The sequence below is a fragment of the Amphiprion ocellaris genome, chromosome 21 (genome assembly GCF_022539595.1).
Source record: "Amphiprion ocellaris isolate individual 3 ecotype Okinawa chromosome 21, ASM2253959v1, whole genome shotgun sequence".
In the NCBI taxonomy this organism is placed as follows: Eukaryota; Metazoa; Chordata; class Actinopteri; family Pomacentridae; genus Amphiprion; species Amphiprion ocellaris.
This window is the reverse complement of record NC_072786.1, coordinates 18,623,437-18,644,332: the sequence shown is the minus strand read 5'-3', so window position 1 is coordinate 18,644,332 and position 20,896 is coordinate 18,623,437. Positions and strand designations below refer to the sequence as shown.

The following is a 20,896-nucleotide window of genomic DNA, read 5'->3' as shown; positions in this document are numbered from 1 at the left end:
AAGACAGTTTCAGAGAGGGGCGATGGAAGGGGAGGGAGCGATGGATGAGTAGGAAGGGCTACTGGAGGCAGATACAGAGCGAGGCAGGAAACAGGACAGAGAGAGACCAACAGAAAAAGAAGCACAGCAGAGTGAAGAGAGGGGGAGGCAGAGCAGCAATGTCAGTATCTTCCTCGCTGCCTACAGGCTGTGTGGCTGCATGCTTTCTACCAGTGAAAATTCCATCTTGAAAGGATTCACCAGTGTGCCGTAAGATCCTTAAATGATGAGCTACGAAGCTAAACCTCAGCAAGTCAGACTTATCACCTGTGGGCACTACGCTACCTGTGGGGATTGAGATTACAAAAGCTCTACGGAGAAGGAAAGAACTCCGACAGACCCAAGGATCACTGAGGAATGGTCTTTGTCTAGAGGTAAACTAACACACAGCACAAATATATGCTAACACTGGTACTGGTGTGCTGATGGCAATGTGAATGTGTTGCACAAAGGCACTGTAAAACTAAAACATTCAGCTCTAGATAAACACACACAGCATGCATGACACGTTGTTGAGCCTGCGAGTCACGATTTTCCAGTAGTGATTATTTTGAGTGGAGAATAATTAGACTAAATGAGTGGCTGTCAGACAGCAAGGAACATGGGTTTTACAAAATAATACATAGCTGAGTTCACTGCTTCCTAAAAAGATTGTCTCCACTGCTGCATGGAAGGTCATATAACACAAAATTAATCAGACTGAAGAAAGAATGCATTTGAATGTGTCCTTAGAGTGAGGTCACACAGAGGACAGATGCTTCATTTATGTGAAAACATAGCTTAAAGAAAAAATGAGAATCTCAGTGAGTGTATTAAGCCATCAAGCCAAATATTAAATCTAAATAAAAGTAAATATTGTTCAGTTAAAAAGAAAATGATCAAGACTATAAACTTCAACACAGGTAATGGGAATGAATTCTACATCAGAGCAGAAACCAGTCAAGAAGAAGTCAGTCAAGGCTTATAGCAAAAAAACTTTCCACACTTCTAGACCTGCAACCAAGAATAACTTTCATTATTGTTAATATTTTTTTTCAATTTACCTGCTTGATTATTTAGACTAGAAAAGGTCAGAAAATATTAAAGAGCATCCATCTCCTTCAAATCTTTCACAACCCAAGGTGACATCTTCATTGGTTATTTTATTTATCCATCAGTCCAAAGTACAAAGATTATCAATTTACAATCATTTAAAACTAAAAAGTTACATTACTACATATTAACAGCTGAAAATAAATAAATACTTGGAATTTTTGTTGAATAAATGACAAATGATAAACTGGTTAGTAAAATATTTAATGCCTAACTTTGTTTTTTTCTCTTTGATAGGTTACTTACAGGATATACTTTTTGCCTCCCTGATCTGACACCTTGCTCAGACCTGGCATTCCGTCAGAGATATACTTTATTTAAATGCAGCCTGGGTCTTTTGCCAGAAATTGGTAGACATGTTGACAACAGTAGGCATTTCACCAGACTCGATGTGATTGGTTGGTTGGATTTTTAAAAAAGTTGCGTGGTTAAAGCTAAGGTAAGCCCACATTGTCAACATGTCCCATGCTTTAGTTGCAGGCATTATATCTTCCTTAAAAATTACAGTAAAATGAAGGAAAAGTGGCATATGTTCTACAACTACAGCAGAAGTGTTGGATCTGTAATATTCAACCATAGACTAGGACAAGTAACAATACAGAATATTAGTTACAAATATATTTATAATGTGTGTCATACAACCCCAGCAGGGATGGACCATTTTAAAAGGTAGGACAAAAAAGTACAGAAAACTCAGCAAAAAAACTCAAAACTCTCATGTATTGTACTACACACTCACACTACAATGGCTGAACATTTTGATATATTAACTAAATTTGCTCAAATGGTTTAAATAAAGGGTAACTATTTTTAACCAAGAAGGAGAACAAATAATCAAAGGCATAATCCACAACAACAAGTCCACAGCAAAAATAACCCATGTAATAATTGCACAGGTTATGGCAGATTGTGATCGTTACACCATGTGCCATGTGTTCAGGTAGGTAGTGTTTACTTATACTCTTTATACACTTTGTCCCGGCATTATCTCTGTCAACTTTCAAAGCTGAATCCAGTTAGTTTTCATTCATAGCATTCTGCTAATACATACATCTCCTTCATGGAGCAACACACTTATCATTGTGTTTTATTCAGCTAATGCAGACAGCAGAAATAATACAAGGACACAAATAATTGTAGTCATCAGAGGTTTCAATAAGCGACAACTTCTGGCTTTAGCAGCCAACTACACATTTAAGTCCATCCCCAGCTACTGGACTCATTTTTGATACTAACAAAGTAATTTTGAATATTAAGTTGCAATTCACAATTTATTCATTTGCACATTTCACAACCACTAGCCTCCACTTCAAAACAATGCAAGCATGATGATAGAGAAATGCGTATGCAGCGGTCTCACCACCACATGCTCGATGTGAATGTGTGTGCAAGTGTGCGCACATGTGCATGCGTATGCACTGAGCTGACAGGTTGTAGACTGCAAAGAAGAAAGCCAAGAGTCACTTTGTGTTAGTGACAAATATTAGCAAAATAACAGACAACAAAACACATTACGAATTGCAGTGACTGCATGGACAGGACATCCTCATTAGATGGGCTACTTTTGAAAACACAGCTGGCAACCACTGGACAGTTGTGCAGCAAGCACTGGAAAGTCCACTGAAAGTGCTGCATTTTTCATGCACACAACACAGACATTTATCGGCTTACTGAATGAACAAATGAATGAATTCGCTTTATTTACATTGGGTTTTGTACAGCAGAAGATGAATAGATATGAACTAATTCATATCAGGGTATTCAAACGATGTAAGTCAGATGATTTGCATGCTGAGTTATTATTGGCATTTACAAATAATTTACTATAAAGCCAGTACATAGGCTAGATAAGAGATGAGACCAAAAACATTGCCCTATAATATATCCCTGTTTATTTTCATTAAATAAGAATGATTTATGCTTCTGATAAAATAATATATCATCCATCATAGTGGTATGTCTTAATAAAACTTAAAGTAAAGGCTTCAGTTAATGGAATTCTTAAGTACAATGGTTCTGATCAGTCAGGAATAGGCATGGTAATAAAAATAATTGCTATCCATGGACTTTGTGGGCTAAAACACACAAGAGGCCTAATTTTTCTTTATAAAAATCCCTCCAAGTTTCCAATCTGTTATGGTAACCTTAATTTATTATGCAAGAATTAAGATCACAGAATAGGATAGGATATTCACTGTAGGGTATGTCCCCAGATCTCCCTTGCAGTTTAAGTTTTCCCATTGGCTCAGTACTCAGTATCCTTGTGGAAAACCCCAGTAAACATAAATGGGAAAACCAATTTTTACAGGTACTTTGTCACAGATAATAAAAAGTGTACTGTAAATTAAAACTGCAATTCATTCTCTTTACATGCCCATACAAAAACAATAGTTATAAACACAATTTTCTGAAAGGACTATTTTTTCAAAAGCTTGAAAATAGTAAGGTAGTATGTCTACAGATAAAACAAATACATCGTCTAAAAAAATTTTTTCGGAAATTGACCAAATTTTGATCTGAATCTGGAATCTTCTGATGGAACAATTCAGTAATCCTGACTATGAATCCAATGTGGCATGCATTGCATTCATTCAGTATCAACAGCATAAACTAGTCATGAGCAAAGTCTTTAAGTTAGATCTCAAGGACTCAGTTCAGCAACAACATATTGAAACAGTGTGTGGCCTGTTGTGACACTTAGTCAGCAGATCATTTCATGGACTTAGACAGTCTACAGAGATCCAGTTCACAGTTTTCAGCACTCATTTGCTGAACAACGCATGACAAGAACCATCAAAGACAAAAAGCAAGTCATCGAAAACCGATTAAACACACATTCAGCACACACGAACAAGAGCACAAATAATCAGAGGCAGACGTTCAATTAACACAGAAAGAGCAAGCAATGCATCATGGGATGATAAACGAGTTGAAATTAGATGGTGGACACTTAATGCAACATAGAGACCTGGGGGAAACCGTTCATTTCAAGGTGACCCATTTCTTTCTTTGGCATTATTTAACTGACATCTTCCATCCTTCATCTTTTCACTCTTTAGGATTAAATATGAAATGTGACAGAGGAAGGACACAGGAGAGAGGGATGACGATGATGATGACAGAGGGACATGACACCATCCTCTGCTTCAATACATTCTTTTCTTGCAGTCTGTGAAGGATAAAGCAGGAGTACAAAAGCAGTGGATTTCTAAGAGTAACAGGTCCAGTGTCTTTGAGTGGTATCTAAGGATTCTGTGTGACCTACATCTGGGTCTCTGACCCTTGGTGCATCTCCATCCCTCTCTTGGAACAAAGGGAATTGAATGTGTTAAGTGGGTTAGACCCAGAGGAACAACTATACAAGCTTGTTGTCTCTTTACTTTTTTTGTAAACATTTCTCTATTTTGCATTCTCTGTTTTCTCCCTTTACTATTCCACGGAATCTGAAATCACCAGCCTGTTAGTGGTCTGATATAATGCGCTATGGACCTTATCGAGACCTTCACCATCTACACAGAGATAAAAAGACAAGTGTGAAAGACATCCAATACCTGAGACGTGGGGAGTCGTAGAGAGAGAAGGATTGTTCTGTCATCGGCATAATTTTCAGGCGAGGATGACACTGATGGCAACAGTTCAAGCACAACAGACAATGACGAGACAGAGCTTCGCATGAAAGAAAGCATTGATCTTAGTGCACCGCACTGATGTTGCAAACCACATGCCCCCCAATGAGGGGTGGGTGTGTGTTGCTTTCTGTGTTTCACAAACAGACTTTTCTCTTGGCTTGAGTGCAACCAGCATACACAAAGCTAAAGCTCACAGAATATTTTTCAAACTCCATTAAATTTCAGTCTGTTCAGAGAAGGAATGCTGCAAATCAAATGGATGAAGTGACGATTGATCTTGCCAAGTCTGAATATGGTGGGGTGGTCTGATATGCTCCAGCAAGTTCCTTGTGGCTACTTCGACTGCTGCTGAGCTGGAGAGGACACTGCTGGGAAAGTACTGGTGAGTTTAATCCTGATATGACACCTGCACTCAGTGTTCTTTAGTCCAAACTATAAGGGAACCAAGGTGCATGACAGATATATTTCTTACAGTAATCTCAGATAACTTGCTTGTTTAGCTTTGAGACAATGATGGAAACAAAGAAATTAAGAAATTCATCCTTGAAAGCTTTGGCTTAAGGTGTTACTGACAAAAACTAGTTCATATGGTATGTCTTCCCACTACATTTGAAGGCAACTTTTGTCTTCAGATTTTATGGTTGTTTCAAACAGCCACAAGAAAAATGAACTGTTTGAAAATCTGTCTATGAGGCAATTTAGTTTTTCATTACGTAGTACACATGGAAAATGACAAAACTGCATGGAAAATGTAAAAAGCTTAAGACAAAGTTCAAATACTGCTTGCTATCTCACCCGCACGTGCTCAATTACACTGTGCTTCTCTAACCCTCTTTTCTAATATTTTCTAAATCCCCAGTTTGGACAGGTGTGAGAGGAAATGATTTTTTACAAAGTCAAACGCTTTTCAATTGCACTTTGTTTGATGCAACCTGAGCTCTTTGAGTACTCTTTACCATAAAATACTTTCTCTGGTATAAAAAAAACGCTTTAATACTTGTCTGCTGGTTATAGAGGGCTTTGTGAGAGAGTTTATTTATAACTTTCAGTGATATACCACAAAGAAAGCATGAATCAAACTTTTTGCATCTGAGAAGAGTAACAGATATAGACAAGCTACATTTCTGAGGTGGAAAAGGCAGTCCTGTTGACTTGATTGATGTGGTTTGGTTTTCAAAGGTAAGGTTGCTGTCAAAAACGACTTAGAGGTCAGAAATGTGTCAGGAGGAAGACAGAGTGGAGCTATTGATGGTGAAGCAGAAGATGTGAATGGTTTTGGTGAGAGGTTTAGGACAGAACACTGACAATATAGCACTGGTATTTCACAGCACATAAAATAATAGTACCAGACCTCTGATTCTACAGTAAAAATTTTTTTAAAAAAAGAGTTGGCTGCCATACTTGTGGCATCAACTTCAATTGACTTACAGGTGCTCTTCGAAGAATGACCTCTTCAGTCACAAGTCTTGTTATGAAATTAGGCTGATGTGTTCTTGATGTTTTCAAGAAAACAAAATATAACCATGCAATTGATACAAATAATGCGCTTTTCCATAAGTTTTGGACTCTGTGCAGTTTTGGCCTGAGTTCAAAATGACATGTATAATAAAGAAGCACCTCTAATTATTTTACAACCTTTAAAAAAATAAAAATAAAAACTCTGGAGTCTGTCTCAAACTTTATCTACAAACAAAATATGTTTCCAGAGTTGCATATCAGCGTTTTGGAAAAGTCATCTCTAAAACCATTGATATAATAGTGTAGTTTTATTCTCTTCAAAAGCATTCAAATTCACTCACTCACTTCAATCACTTAAAAGCAAAACATATTTGAGGCTTCCTAGCTTCAACTGGAGGTAAAATTGGGAGAGACATATAAGCAGTTCTGATGTATGAAGTGTGATGATATCTATAATGATCAATTTTTTCATGTCATTTTAATAACGTAGTACTTAAACGATCAAAGTACAAACACAAACACATTATGAAGAGGTAAATGCCATATTAATAGCGCTTTATATCTCATAATCCTAACTTCAATGTTCAATTACAGTATATTTTTCACTAAAAGCAAAAGCAGTCCCAGCTACAAAGTCTCTGATCTGGTGATAGTTAAATAAATCTCTGGCAGAAAAAAATGTTTACAATTTAATATGCAGTGGTTTATTCCTGAACAATGTCTGATATTGTGCAAACTACTCTCCAGGCCTCTTCCTCCCATTAGGAGAATGCACACACCCCCAGTGCTGATCTCTGCAGCCACAATGAGCAACATGACAGTGCTTGACACTGCTGACCCGTATGACCTTGACATGACCTCCTCTGAGGCCATCTACCCTATCAGTTTCCAGGTAATGCTATAGCCTCATATTCACATCTTACATTGGTGTTGCATTTAAAAACAATGTGGTACAGTAGTATGATATTGGTGCTGTCACATTAAATGGTACTATTTTCACCATGTCTTTTTGGTGGTAGGTTTCTCTGACAAGCTTCCTGCTTTTGGAGATAGTTTTGGGCTTGAGCTCCAACCTCACTGTGCTGGTCCTCTACTGTATGAAACAGAATCTCATCAGCTCAGTCTCCAACATCATCACCATGAACCTGCATGTAGTGGATGTGTTGGTAAGTCCTGACCTCGACAGAACATCTGCAAAGCAGACTGCAAAGTTTGACTAAGCCAATCCTGCTTTGATATGATCAAATTGCAACCAAAACTCTGATAAGCGACTATGCGCATACTTTCTATATTTGTTTCATTTATTTGTACTCTCACTTTTGTACACAATGGTACTCGCAGCTTCAGTGCTGCTTGCTAGTGAGGCTTAGTAAACCTCACTACTAATTCTGAACCAGGTCAACAAGACTTTGGCACTGTCGGTTCTACTGTTATCTAGTGTGATATTTCTTCTAGCAGCACTGTCTGGGGCCGCACTACAAGGCATTTCATAGTATTAAAGTTTTAATACACAAATATGATCATGATTATTTGAGTGTAAATCTCAAGTTTTCACATTGGTGATGATGATCTAAGATGCAAGAAAAGGCAGTAAAAATTTGAAAATAAGAAAATCACAACATGAAAGGACGTTTTCCAGGTATTTCACTATTAGATGAAAACAGAGTGCATTTGGGATGTGACCTGAATTTCTGTCTGTTTCCAGGTGTGTGTATGCTGCATTCCGCTGACAGCTGTGGTTGTGCTACTTCCGTTGGAGGTGTACACAGCCATGATCTGCTGTTTCCATGAGGCTTGCGTCTCATTTGCAAGCGTAGCTACTGCTGCGAACGTCCTGGCCATCACTGTGGACCGCTATGACATCTCAGTAAGGCCAGCGAACCGTGTGCTTACAGTGGGCCGAGCCGTGGCTCTGCTGGGATCCCTTTGGGCTTTATCTTTTTTTAGTTTCTTGGTTCCATTCATGGAAGTACGTTTCTTCATCAGCTCTGGTTCAGATCTTGTAAACCAGACAGCCGTGATAACAGTGGCTCATACAAATGAGTATTACACAGAGCTGGGTCTGTACTATCACCTGCTAGCACAGATTCCTATATTTTTCTTCACAGCTGTGGTAATGCTGGTGACTTACTACAAGATTCTTCAGGCGCTTAACATTCGCATTGGAACACGTTTTCAGCATAACTTACCTAAAAAGAAGCAAAAGAGCAAAAACACTATCTCACTGAGCACAGCAACGCAGGCAGAGTCGACTGACGCTTCGCAGAGCAGCACAGGAGTGAGGGCAGGTGGAAATGCACCTTTGGGGATGCGGGCATCAGTGTCCGTCATTATTGCGCTAAGACGAGCAATGAAGCGTCATCGGGAGAGACGGGAGAGACAAAAACGAGTCTTCAGGATGTCTCTTCTCATCATCTCCACATTCCTACTTTGCTGGACTCCAATAACTGTGCTCAACACCATCATCCTCAGCACTGGGCCCAGTGACTTGACTGTCCGCCTCCGTTTGGGTTTCCTGGTGATGGCCTATGGAACCACCATCTTTCACCCACTTCTCTATGCTTTCACTCGGCAGAAGTTTCAAAAGGTTTTGAAGAGCAAGATGAAGAAGAGGGTGGTGTCTGTAGTTGAAGCTGACCCTACACCAAACAATGTGGTCATCCATAATTCATGGATTGACCCCAGGAGAAATAAGAAGGTCACTTTCGAAGACACAGAAGCCAGGCAGAAGTGTCTATGCTCACAAGATGCAGAGTAACCTGATTAACTCAAGTGTAAATATGTCAGATATGTAGTCTATACTACAGTGAAGTCAGAAAAACTCTTGAAACTAGTGTTTCTAAGAGAGATCATGGAGTATTGTTTATGCAAATAAAAAAATGGAAAGTCCCCCAGCAAGCTAAGAGGTGGTGTGCTCATAAAACAATAAAGTATGTAAATCTTGGGGAGCTTACTAAAGCAATGCAAAAAGAAAAGAAAATGTTTCCTAATAACAAAGGAATTCACAGTTAAGAAGAGGGGTTTCCTTGGTACACACCTTGCATGTGAAAAGGGAAATTACCAGCAGCTGAATACATATGAATTCAAGGACTGAACTTCAGTGCAAAGAAAAAGTCTCAAAATAGTTGTCATAGACACATTAAGAGGGTAATTTATTACTATTTATTGTGGAGCGTTGTGGAGTGCCACCAAGGACAATTCAGACATAACTCTGTATCAAAGCAGTAGTGTGTGTTGTTTTCTGGTTAATGTTATACAATATAAGATAAACATTTATGTACAGTCATAGAACACCTTGATATTGTTTGTCACCATTTGTAATAAACAACCAAAGGCACAACAGTTGTCAGTATCCCTCTGCTCTGCTGGTCCTCCAAGTGAAACTGGATACAAGGGCAGTGCACATTAGACAAGTGGGGGTCAAAATTTGAAATGTAAAATTTCATTTCTCCTTCACTTTCCTCAGAGAAGTAACTTTTATCCATTTTCTGTTTACATGTGGTGAAGAAATGAAGCTCAGCCTTTAAAGCTACTGTTCACACAGCTTTTTTTTTTTTTGAAAATAAATGATAAATTATTGGAATGTATGGAAAATAATCCAAATACCAGCACGGTCTGTGTATTTATCTGGCAATTGGATTTTCTGTTCTGAAACGGGTATTGAAAAACAAAAAACGAGTGGTTATTTGATTTTCGTTTTAAAATACAAAAATTAAAATTGAAATACAAGGCGTTTTTCCTTTTCATGATCAAAAGTCAGTCTGACCAATCACTGCTCTCTGGCTCTCAGTCAGTCTGACCAATCACTGCTCTCTGGCTCCGCCCTCTGAGAATCTTGTTGTCGTCACCACTGCACGGCCGCAGCACCATATTCTGTTTGGCTCCACACTTGCTGATGACCACATCCAGTCTCAGAAAATGAAAAAATTGACCTTTTTTCATTTCTGTCTCTTACCGATTAAATTTTTTGTTATTCTAAAACGAAAATCAAAGCATTTAAAAAATTTTCTATATCCCTTTTTGATCATGAAAAGGAAAAACGCCTTGTGTTTCAATTTAAATTTTTGTATTTTAAAATGAAAATCAAATAACCACTCGTTTTTTGTTTTTCAATACCCGTTTCAGAATGGAAAATCCAATTGCCAGATAAATACACGGACAATAATCCGTGTATGGTTCACTCATTCGGTTTTCCATTTCAAAATCAAATCTAAAAAAACCAATAAATCACGATGTTTTTTTGTTTTTCCGTTTTTAAAACCTAAATGTAGAAATGTATTATTTAACTAATGAAAAAACCACAGTGTTTTTTCATTAGTTTTTTGCTCTAGCTTTTTAAACCCGAAAGACAAAATGCGGCTGTTATTTTATTTTGTAGCAACACCAGAAGTTGCCGAGGAACAACAGTTTAGAGCTGGTCTGGACCGTGAACATATCTAGAATGGCCGTCCTCGAACCCTTTTCCTATTTCATTCTCTTTAAGAGTGGAAAACCCACGCAGAAATCATGGAGTTCCACATTGTTCTATAATGAGAGTCAGGAGGTTCTGCTGGAGAACAGTTTAAGAAGATCAATCATGTGTCTGATGCTGATTTGGAGAGAGCTGGAATTTGTTCCGTTAACCAGATGTTATTTTCAGTTCCGTACTTTATGAACTATAGAATGTTATGTTTCACTTCTGTGTGTTTTACAGTCAGATCCGACATGTGGACGACAGTTTATGACGGGATACTGGTCATCTATTGGTGCTGCCGTTCCAGTTTAACTGGTGATCAGGTTAACTGGTGATAGTTTCCATCTCCAGATGTTTCGTCCTCAGATTCGTGTGTGTGAAATAAAGACACCGGATAAAGAAGACCTGCCAAAAAACATCCGCATCACTACTTAATAAAGTCTATATCCCTGTAAATACCACCTACAGACAGTATAAAGAAATGTGCTGGTGAAAGAATAAACACGTATTTTTATGAACAGTGAGAGGAAATGATGGAATCCAGAGATAAAATTAGAGACCACAGTGTGACTCATCATGCCACTGATCAGTCCGATAAACATCTTCACAAGGATGTTAAAAGGATTATAAAAATGTAACACAAACTACCTGCTTAGTATAATCACTCTGTACAGTACTGGAAGTATTCTAGTATTCCTCTGTGACATCTTTAAAAATATCTTGTTGCCATTTCTAAACCAGCGAGAGTTTTTGGAAAGACACAACTCACACATATATTGTTTGTTTTGCTCACATCGGATCCCTTCACTTACATTTTTATTTAATATTGTCAGCGGTTAACGTGCTCTGAAATGGTGGTTAGGACGGAGGACTGAACGTGTTTTATTGTTTTCTGAGTGACTATTTTTAACAACGTGGTCTCAGTTTGTTCTGATGTATTATAGTTTTAAACAAAAAAACAAAGCTACCGACAGAACCGGAAATCAAAGTCATAACTCGTGGCGACTTGACTTCACTTCTCTGTCCCAAACGCCGCACCACGTACTGTGAAAACAACGAAGACATGTTTGTCTTATTTAGAGGAAGTAGACACATCACACTGAGAGCTCGTGATCTCAGTATGAACAGAATCGCTTTAAGTAAGTATTTTTAAGTATTAAAATGTAAAGAACTCTGGCGATTCCGACCTGTTCCAGTTTAACTGATGATCAGGTTAACTGACGATAGCCAGTTAGTATCAGATAAATAAAGCCTCGCCTAAAACGTCGGCATCACTATTTAATAAAGTATATATCCATATAAATATCACCGACAGACAGTACAGATGTATTTTTATGAACGCTGAGAGGAAACGATGGAATCCAGAGATAAAATTAGAGACCACAGTCTGACTCATCATGCCACCGATCAGTCCGATAAACATCCCGCTTCATCCACATAGATCTTTGTCATTCTGTCAGGTGTGTAACACCTGGTGATTGCTCAGGAAACACGCCCAGATTAACTGGGGATAATCACAACTTAATACAGACTGCCTGGTTAATAACGAGCCACAAAACTAATTAATGTCTCACCAAGAAAACCCACAACATAGAAGCACATCCACTGCTGTGTGTTAGTCTGAGTTCAGTGGAACAGATCCAGAGCAGAACTTCAGGTTTAACTCGGGTTTGTTCACAGAAACACTCAGACCCTCAGGAGCCTCCCATCAGAACATTAGCTGGATCTGATAAAATGCATCAGAAAAACACGCAGTAGAACATTAGCTGGATCTGATAAAATACATAAGAACAACACGCAGCAGAACATCAGCTGAATCGGATAAAATACATCAGAACAACACGCAGCAGAACATTAACTGGTTCTGATAAAATACATCAGAACAACACGCAGCAGAACATTAACTGGATCTGATAAAATACATCAGAACAAACTGAGACCACGTTGTTAAAACTAGTCACTCAGAAAACAATAAAACTCTTTCAGTCCTCCGTCCTAACCACCATTTCAGAGCACATTAACCGCTGACAATATTAAATAAAAATGGAAGGAACCCGATCTGTTCAAAACAATTTATGTGTGAGTTGTGTCTTCCCAAAAACTCTGGCTGGTTTAGAAATGGCAACAAGATATTTTCAAAGACGTCACAGAGGAAGACTAGAATACTTCCAGTACTGTACAGAGTGATTATACTACGCAGGTAGTTTGTGTTATATTTCTGTAATCCTTTTTACATCCTTGTGAAGATGTTTATCAGACTGATGGGTGCCATGATGAGTCAGACTGTGGTCTCTAATTTTATCTCTGGATTCCATCGTTTCCTCTCACCATTCATAAAAATGTGTTTTTTTATTTATTTCGCCAGCACAATGGATGGATATAGACTTTATTAAGTAGTGATGCTGACGTTTTTTGGCAGGTCTTCTTTATCTAGTGTCTTTATTTCACACACAGCCAGGTCTGGTCTGGACGAAACATCTGGAGACGGAAACTATCACCAGTTAACCTGATCACCAGTTAAACTGGAACGGCGGCACCAATAGATGACCAGTATCACATCATAAACTGTCGTCCACATGTCGGATCTGACTGTAAAACAGACAAAAGTGAAACGTAACATTCTACAGTTAATAAAGTATGGCACTGAAAATAACATTTGTGGTTAACAGAACAAATTCCAGCTCTCTCCAAATCAGCATCTTCTTAAACTGTTCTCCAGCAGAACCTCCTGATGCTCATTATAGAGCAACGTGGAGCTCCATGATTTCTGTGTGCGTTTTCCACTCTTAAAGAGAATGAAATAGGAAAAGGGTTCGAGGACAGCCATTCTAGATATGTTCATGGTCCAGACCAGCTCTAAACTGTTCTTCCTCGGCAACTTCTGGTGTTGCTACAAAATAAAACAACAGCCGTATTTTGTATTTCGGGTTTAAAAAGCTAGAGCACAAATCCAACACTGGTTTTTGTCATTAGTTAAATAATACATTTCTACATTTAGGTTTTAAAAACAAAACAAAACAAAACAAAAAAACATCGTGGTTTATTGTTTTTTTAGATTTTATTTTGAAACGGAAAAACGAATGAGCGAACCATACATGGATTACGGACCCAGCACCCTCAATTGATTTTAATTTCCTATTCTGACATGAAAATCGGTAAATGAAAAATAAGCCTTTTTTCATTTTCTATTTTGAAAGGAAAATCAAAACACAAAGAACAGGACTTTTTTTAAAAATAAAGATCTGCCACCCAATTTGAAAAAAATAACATCCAAAGCTTTTTCTGACACAAAAAGCATTTAGAGAAATAGGCTTGTTATGCAGTTTTTGCTTTCCATGTTAAAATGTAAACCTTAAAATGTAAACACAAAAAAGAGCTGCAATCTTCCACAGTACATAACCTGTCACATTATTGTGTAGTTAAAGTTGGTTCATCTACTGGACACCTTTTCACAAGTTTGTACTGCACAGTTCATCAATGCGGTTGCCACAGTTAGCAGGTAAACAGCAGGGAGGGGCATTCATTTTATCAACCTTTACAGGACGTCAGAAAACACCTGTAAGTACACCTCATTAAACAGTACGAGGTTCCACTTGGTGGCAGGCAATATACCAAATCTAAAATGCATTTTCTCATATGCCCATCCCTCATTTTCTGCCATATCAGATAATGTAATTTTAATTAATGAAGTTAGAAACAGTATTTAATCAATAATAAATGACCATTAATACTCCTACTGGTAATAGGATTCTCATAGCAGGAAGTTTTTTTTTACTTGTAATAAAAATCTGTATACCATTATAGATATTAACAGAATATAGGACAGTTTTTGAAATGGTAACTAATATAATAAATGGAATAATCGATTTGGGAGAACAAGGGGTTCATAAACAAAAAAGCCATATTTGTATAATGTTTAATATATTTAACTACAGCACCATGGCATAAGCACGTACAGAGTTGTTCTGAAGTTATAATGCCCCATTTATGTTGTAGTGTCGTTAGAAAAACAGTCATTGTGCTTCATTTTCCTGCACTAAGGCATAGTACACATGAATATAAGAGTTGTTGCCCTCTTTTGTCACACAAGTAGGAATACCTGTAAGACAGAATTTCTGTCAGGAGAAAACAAAGGCAAGACATAGAGACTAAGGTACACTGCAGTGCTAAGACAAAAGCTGGACAGAAATGCCTAACAATGTATTCAATGGCTGTGTATATTGCAGAATATCAAGTAAATGAAGAAAATAATAACTGTCTGACTTTTTATTCAAATGTGCAACACCAACAAGGCCACAGATCCAGCTGACAGTCAACAGTTGCCTACAACAGTGTGATGGTCCTGTGATCATAGTTAATAAAATCTAAAAGTCCAACCTTAAAAAAATAAATTCCACACCATGGAATAAGTCAATCAAATATCCCAGCTTTTCATCACTATTGAATAAAATTTGAAATAAGCTAAGCAATTCACTGTCATGCTGACAATAGAGTAGCTTGTCTACAGGCAAATGGAGCATGCTTGGATCTCACCTGTCAGGTACCTGGAGTGTGCACCAAAACACCAAAACCACTGAGCACTAATTCATCTTTGGACAACAAAAACTCATTTAAAACTGCACAATTTTACATTTAGTAGTAATTGAAACTTACATGAAAATCTACAAAGAGGAAACCGCACTAAATTCTACTTTTGAGAACAATATAATATGAAAAATGGCTCCATTTCCATGTTTCAAAGGTTACAAATAATGATTCAGTTAAAAAAAACATTTTCCATTGTATGATTTTCATTTCAGTACAGGAAATTAGGTATACATGATATTGAAAATCCAATAGGCTGTTAGTTTTCAACTCATTTTGGCCCAAATATTTTAGATTTTTCATCTATATATTTCTCAACCAATTTAAACAACAATATTTTTTTTTAAAGTAGCGAAGCCGACTGGAGAAGTTGTTGGAATTGACAAAAGACAATCCATTGGTACAACAGAGACCAAAGGTTAACAATGCACCACCTTTAAGAGACTGTTGTTATGATGGGGAACACTGAAGACAATGACCCCCTTTCAAAGCTCTTTGCAGCCAGTGGAATTTGTGTGAGACAGTATGTGTTTATGAATGTGTGTGTGCAGTGTGAGAAGTGATCACAGGCTGCTGAAAGCACCTCTCTTTGGGAACCTGCTCTGTCTCACTTAATGCCTTGTGATAACTAAAAGTAGTGTGGCACATAGATAACTGATGGCAGTGACAAGAAATGCATCAGTATCACTTTTCCTCTGCTGACACCAGAAGGTCACACGGTCCTCTGAACCTATTCAGCTATTGTTACACACAACACTCCAGACTGAAATAATAAAAACAAGCCTATGACGAAGAGTAGCTGTCAAAGGTACTGGGGTTTAACCCAGTGTTGGTGTTGGGACTTCATCAGAAAGGAAAGATTACAGTTTTAAAGTATGAATCATTAAGTTCTTGATGTGATATACTTCCATGCTGTAGCCTGCAGGACATTAACTAGTGAGGAATCAGTCATATGGGTCTTTAAACTCACTGCCTGTCTGGTCTGTATTATTCCTTAACCCTCACCTGACTAGTGGTAGACTCAGGTTGGCTGGACTTTTTAGCCACCGCAAAATGATTAAGTGACCACAGAAGGTGTTCTGTGTTCCTGGAGAGCAAGCACTTGTTTAATGGGTTTTTTTCGCAGAAATGCACCTTTGACCCATGCTTTCCATCTTTATGTACAATATGTTGGACAAAATTTTTCTTTTAATTATTTGACACAATCCACAAACAAATCCAACTCAAAGCACAAAATATGTTTGCAATCAAAAATCTGAACAACACACCACAAACAGAAGTAGGAAGCATTGGTCCAGTTAAAGCTAATTGTACTGCCTGGCAAGTCAAACTAACTGAACAAGCCCCTCGTAAAAGTGAGGGCAGCAGCGTTCGGCTAGCACACAGTGTTTCATACTGAGCTGGTTGCCAGCAAGCAAAAGCAAATGAGTGGCGTGAGAGCAGAGAAGAGACTGGAATGTGAAAGTATGACACCTATTCTAGATATGTTTTTTAGAAATTGAAGACATAAACCTGAGATAAGTCAATTTAATATTATTTATATTGTGTGAAATCATAATAAACATCTCTAGGCACATCACACAGTAAGGTCAAGATCTTAGAATAAAACTGAGATAACCAATACTTCCCCATTGAATGGTACTTTATTCATTTAAAACGGCCAGTTAGCAGAAAGAAACCTCAGACAGAACCAGGCTCAGGACGGGCAGCCATCTGTCTCAACTGCTTAGGGTGAGAGGAGGTAACACGCCACAGAATTCTTGATAAGTGGCCAGAAAGAAGATTGCCACTATGGAACTATGACTACAAGACAAACCATGTGCATGATTACATGGATGTGATATAATAAGGTCTGCTGTTCTAAGGTTCTTTTGAAACTGTATAATGAAGACAACCCCTATTTTACTTTTGGAAACACATAAGAAACCCCCTTGTGAGTTTAGTAATAAAAAAGTGCTTTGAACCCTTTAGAAATTTCTGTATAAATATGACTTAAAAACTCATCAGATTTCGACACAAATACTAAAAGTAGACAAGGAGAACTTGATTAAACAAATGAGAGAAAATATTTTATATTCATCTGTTGAGGAAAATAGTCTCATTATATATCTGTGACAGGTAAAAGTATGTTAGCCTCTTCTTTCAGTGTCTGGTGAAATCCCTCCAACAACAAACACAGTATACGTTTCTAGTAACTTTTGATCAGTCCTGCTCATCAGCTAGAACAAATTTTAGCCCATTCCTAGGTACAGGTTAGCTTCAGTTCTGGGATGTTGGTCAATTTTGCTCACATAAATTGCTCACATTGCTGGAATGCAATATTTTTCCTTCTTTAAACATAACGCTTCTCATTTAAACCAAAAAGATCTATATTGGTCTCATCCATTTTTCAAATGTCTTTTGGCTCATCCCCATGATCTTAAGCAAGCTACAGATGGGCTGCACTGCTCCTTTTAGAAAGTAGTGGTTTTCTCCTTGCAGCCCAACTTTGTTGTTCAGTGTTCTTCTTACGCTGGATCCAAGAACATTAGCGTTAGCCAATGTAAGAGAGGCCTTTAGTTACTAAGAAGTTACCCTAGGTTTGTTTTTGTTATCAGACTGTTACATGCCTTGCTGTTGAAGTGATCTTTGTGGGTCCATCTTGCCTGAGGAGGGCAACAATAGTCTTGAAGCTCCTCCAGTTCTACAAAACCTATCTGACTGTGGGTTAGTGGAGCCCAAAGACGGCTTTGTGACCTTTCCAGCCTGATGGCCATCAACAAATCTTTTTCCAAGAAATCTCAATGACACTTCAACAAGCATGTGTTATAAGGATCAGACTTCAACAAATCTCTGTTCTTTAAGTAAATCAGAGGCCCCACTCACACTTAAGTGTGATCCCAAAGCTTGAAAACATCTGACTCTTAATTTCATCTTCAAGCAAACTTCTAATTCTTGATGTTTACATCCTTTTGTCACTGACAGATATGTAATAGTAGATATAGTTGAATGGTAGATTGCTCTTAAAAACATTGAAAACTAATTGACAAAGTAATATTTTGTAATATTTCTGTCTCATTTCTTTATTTGGGTTCTCATTATCTACTTTCATGATTTATTTAAAAATCTGATCATGTTTTAGACCATATTTATGCAGAAATACACAAAATTCTAAAAGGTTCACATACTTTGAATGTAAGTACCTGTTCTTTCATTTTTAAGTTGTATATCTAACTGTTATGCTTATTGCAAGTTACTCCTTTTCTTTTACTAGTTACTTAACGTGTACTTATGAGGGTGAGCTAAATATCTTCAGGTTGTGGTTGCTAGATGATCAAAGTGCTTACTGAACAAATAACTCTGTGTATAATTTTCTAGACGAAACTGATGTTTCATTACTTCTCATTGACAATGCCATTCAGATGAAGAATCTAAAATACAAAACTGGCTAGATCAAGTGACTTTAAAGAGAGAGAAAACAAGTAAAAATTAAAGCTGCAAGCAGCGTTGGATGGGTCCTCGCATCCTTGCTGGTCGGCAAATCCAAGCATGTCCACCAGGTGGTGCTATCACTCGGACTGTATATTGGTCTATGGACGTCATCAGGGTCGGACTCTGATCACACGTAAAATTTCAAGCAGATTGGAGTATGTACAAGCTAGTTATACACCACTTCCTGTCTATCCACCAGGTGGTGCTATCACTGTGACTGTATCAGCATGTGAATGTCATCAGGGTCAGACTCTGATCATACATGTAAAGTTTCACGCAGATTGGAGCATGATCACGGCAGTTAGACAGCATTTTTTGTTTCATGGCGAACTGTCCAAATCCAGTGGCCGCCATTTCCACGCCCTCAGACTTTTGCGGAGCATTTTGATAACTTCTGATAACCCATGCCTGCTGTACATCCTGGCCAAATTTCAGCTGTCTCTGTGTTACCCTGTTTGAGTTTATAGCTTTTGAAAATGTCTAAAAATGACCCAAAATCGTCAAAAATATGACACATCATTCAAAATGGCCGACTTCCTATTGGGTTTTGGGCATGGGTGTCAATTACATTTTTGTGTGTCTTGATGAGTTACATATGTGTATCAAATTTCATAACTCTAGGTGACACGTACTGGCCGTAGTAACTGTTAGAATTTTTCTAGGTGGCACTATGGAGCCATTTTGCCACACACGTGCAATTCATCTAAAATATCAAATTTTTCAGCAGTCCTGATGTGTGTGGCAATTTTGGTGAGCATATGAGCGTTCCTAACCTGTCCAAAAGTACTTTGTTTGTCACGGCAACATTGCGTTGCCACGGCAACAGAATTTTATGAATTGTCAAAATCTTCACACTGTGGCATCGTCAAGGTTTGAACACTGAGCTGACCAATTTTCAGGATGATATGACAAAGTTTCAGGCAATGGTAGGTGCAAATGTAATGACAATAACTTCTTGTTGCCAATAGGTGGCGCTATGAGTCCTTCTAAATTTATGAATGTGGATACGTTCAGACCCTGACTGGTGTCCATCAAATGAAGTTTGGTCCAGACTGGACCATTTCCAGCTTAGATATAAATAATTAAATTTTCATCTTGAGAAATCAAAATTCGCCACACTGCCACAGACACGCCCTTTGATGACAAGTCACCATTTTCTCTGGGAATCATCATCAACATGTTTGGGCTTACATCACCACATTTGAATTGAACATGCTTAACCTGCTAAGAGTAGTACATCAAAGTGTAAAAAAATGTCAAATTCCTGAAACCTGAAACCGCTGTGACTGTGAATGTAAATTATGACATGGATGTTGTCAGGGCCGGACTCTGATCATACATGTAAAGTTTCAAGCAGACTGGAGCATGTACAGCTGAGTTAGACACCACTTCCTGTTTCATGGCGAAGGATCAATATTTCTGAGGGCAACCATGGCCAAGCCCTTTTGACTTTTGCGGAGCATTTTGATAACTTTTCATTAGGAAGCAGAGTTGGATATATTAGCCAAATTTGAGGTCTCTCGAACTTACCCCCTATGAGTTATTAATCTCAAAATATTTACAGCTAATTCAAGATGGCCGACTTCCTGTTGGGTTTACAGTATGGCCGTGATTGACTTTCTCATGTATCCTGATGTGCTGCATATGCCTACAACATATTGTCGCTGTAAATAAAACGTCGTGCCAGTTGGCCTAATGATCACTTTTTCAATTTTGCAGGGGGCGCTATGGAGCATTTTGCAACATACATGCGCAACTCCCTTAAAATATCAAAATTTTCGCGGGTCATGATGTGTGTGAAAAGTTTCCCGCGTGTTGGGGAATGTTTGGGCCACCAAAAGTGCAATTCAAAAGATGGTAAAAGAAAGAATAATAATTAAAGCTGCAAGCAGCGTTGGACGGGTCCTCGCATCCATGCTGGTCGGCGAATCCAAGCATGTCCACCGGTGGCGCTGCGACCGAGAGTGTATGTCGGCCTGTGGATGTGACGTGGGCCAGATTCTGATCACACATGTAAAATTTCAGGTAGATTGGTGCATGTACAGGCTAGTTATAGACCACATCCTGTCTATCCACCAGGTGGCGCTATGACTGTGACCGTATATCAGTCTAATTCATCAGGGTTGGACTCTGATCACACGTAAAGTTTCAGGCAGATTGGAGCATACAC

The 20,896-nt window shown here is 38.2% G+C and overlaps 2 protein-coding genes across 5 annotated transcripts in view; one reads left to right on the top strand and one right to left on the bottom strand.

Moving 5' to 3' along the window:
- The window catches only part of cog5 (component of oligomeric golgi complex 5), an 88,009-nt gene that overhangs the window by 54,031 nt on the left and 13,082 nt on the right, over nucleotides 1-20,896 (bottom strand). The window lies entirely within an intron of this gene.
- LOC111579261 (G-protein coupled receptor 22-like) lies at nucleotides 24-9,558 on the top strand. 4 transcript variants are annotated; one of them, XM_055006400.1, is made up of 5 exons: nucleotides 24-413; nucleotides 4,986-5,142; nucleotides 6,966-7,110; nucleotides 7,238-7,384; nucleotides 7,924-9,558. In XM_055006400.1, the coding sequence occupies exons 3-5, from the start codon at nucleotides 6,988-6,990 to the stop codon at nucleotides 8,974-8,976; spliced, it is 1,323 nt and encodes a 440-aa protein (XP_054862375.1). In that variant the 5' UTR covers nucleotides 24-413; nucleotides 4,986-5,142; nucleotides 6,966-6,987; the 3' UTR covers nucleotides 8,977-9,558. The 4 variants fall into 4 exon arrangements, with proteins under 4 accessions (XP_054862375.1, XP_054862374.1, XP_054862373.1 ...); XM_055006399.1 differs by having other exon boundaries at nucleotides 4,588-5,142; XM_055006398.1 differs by having other exon boundaries at nucleotides 4,191-5,142.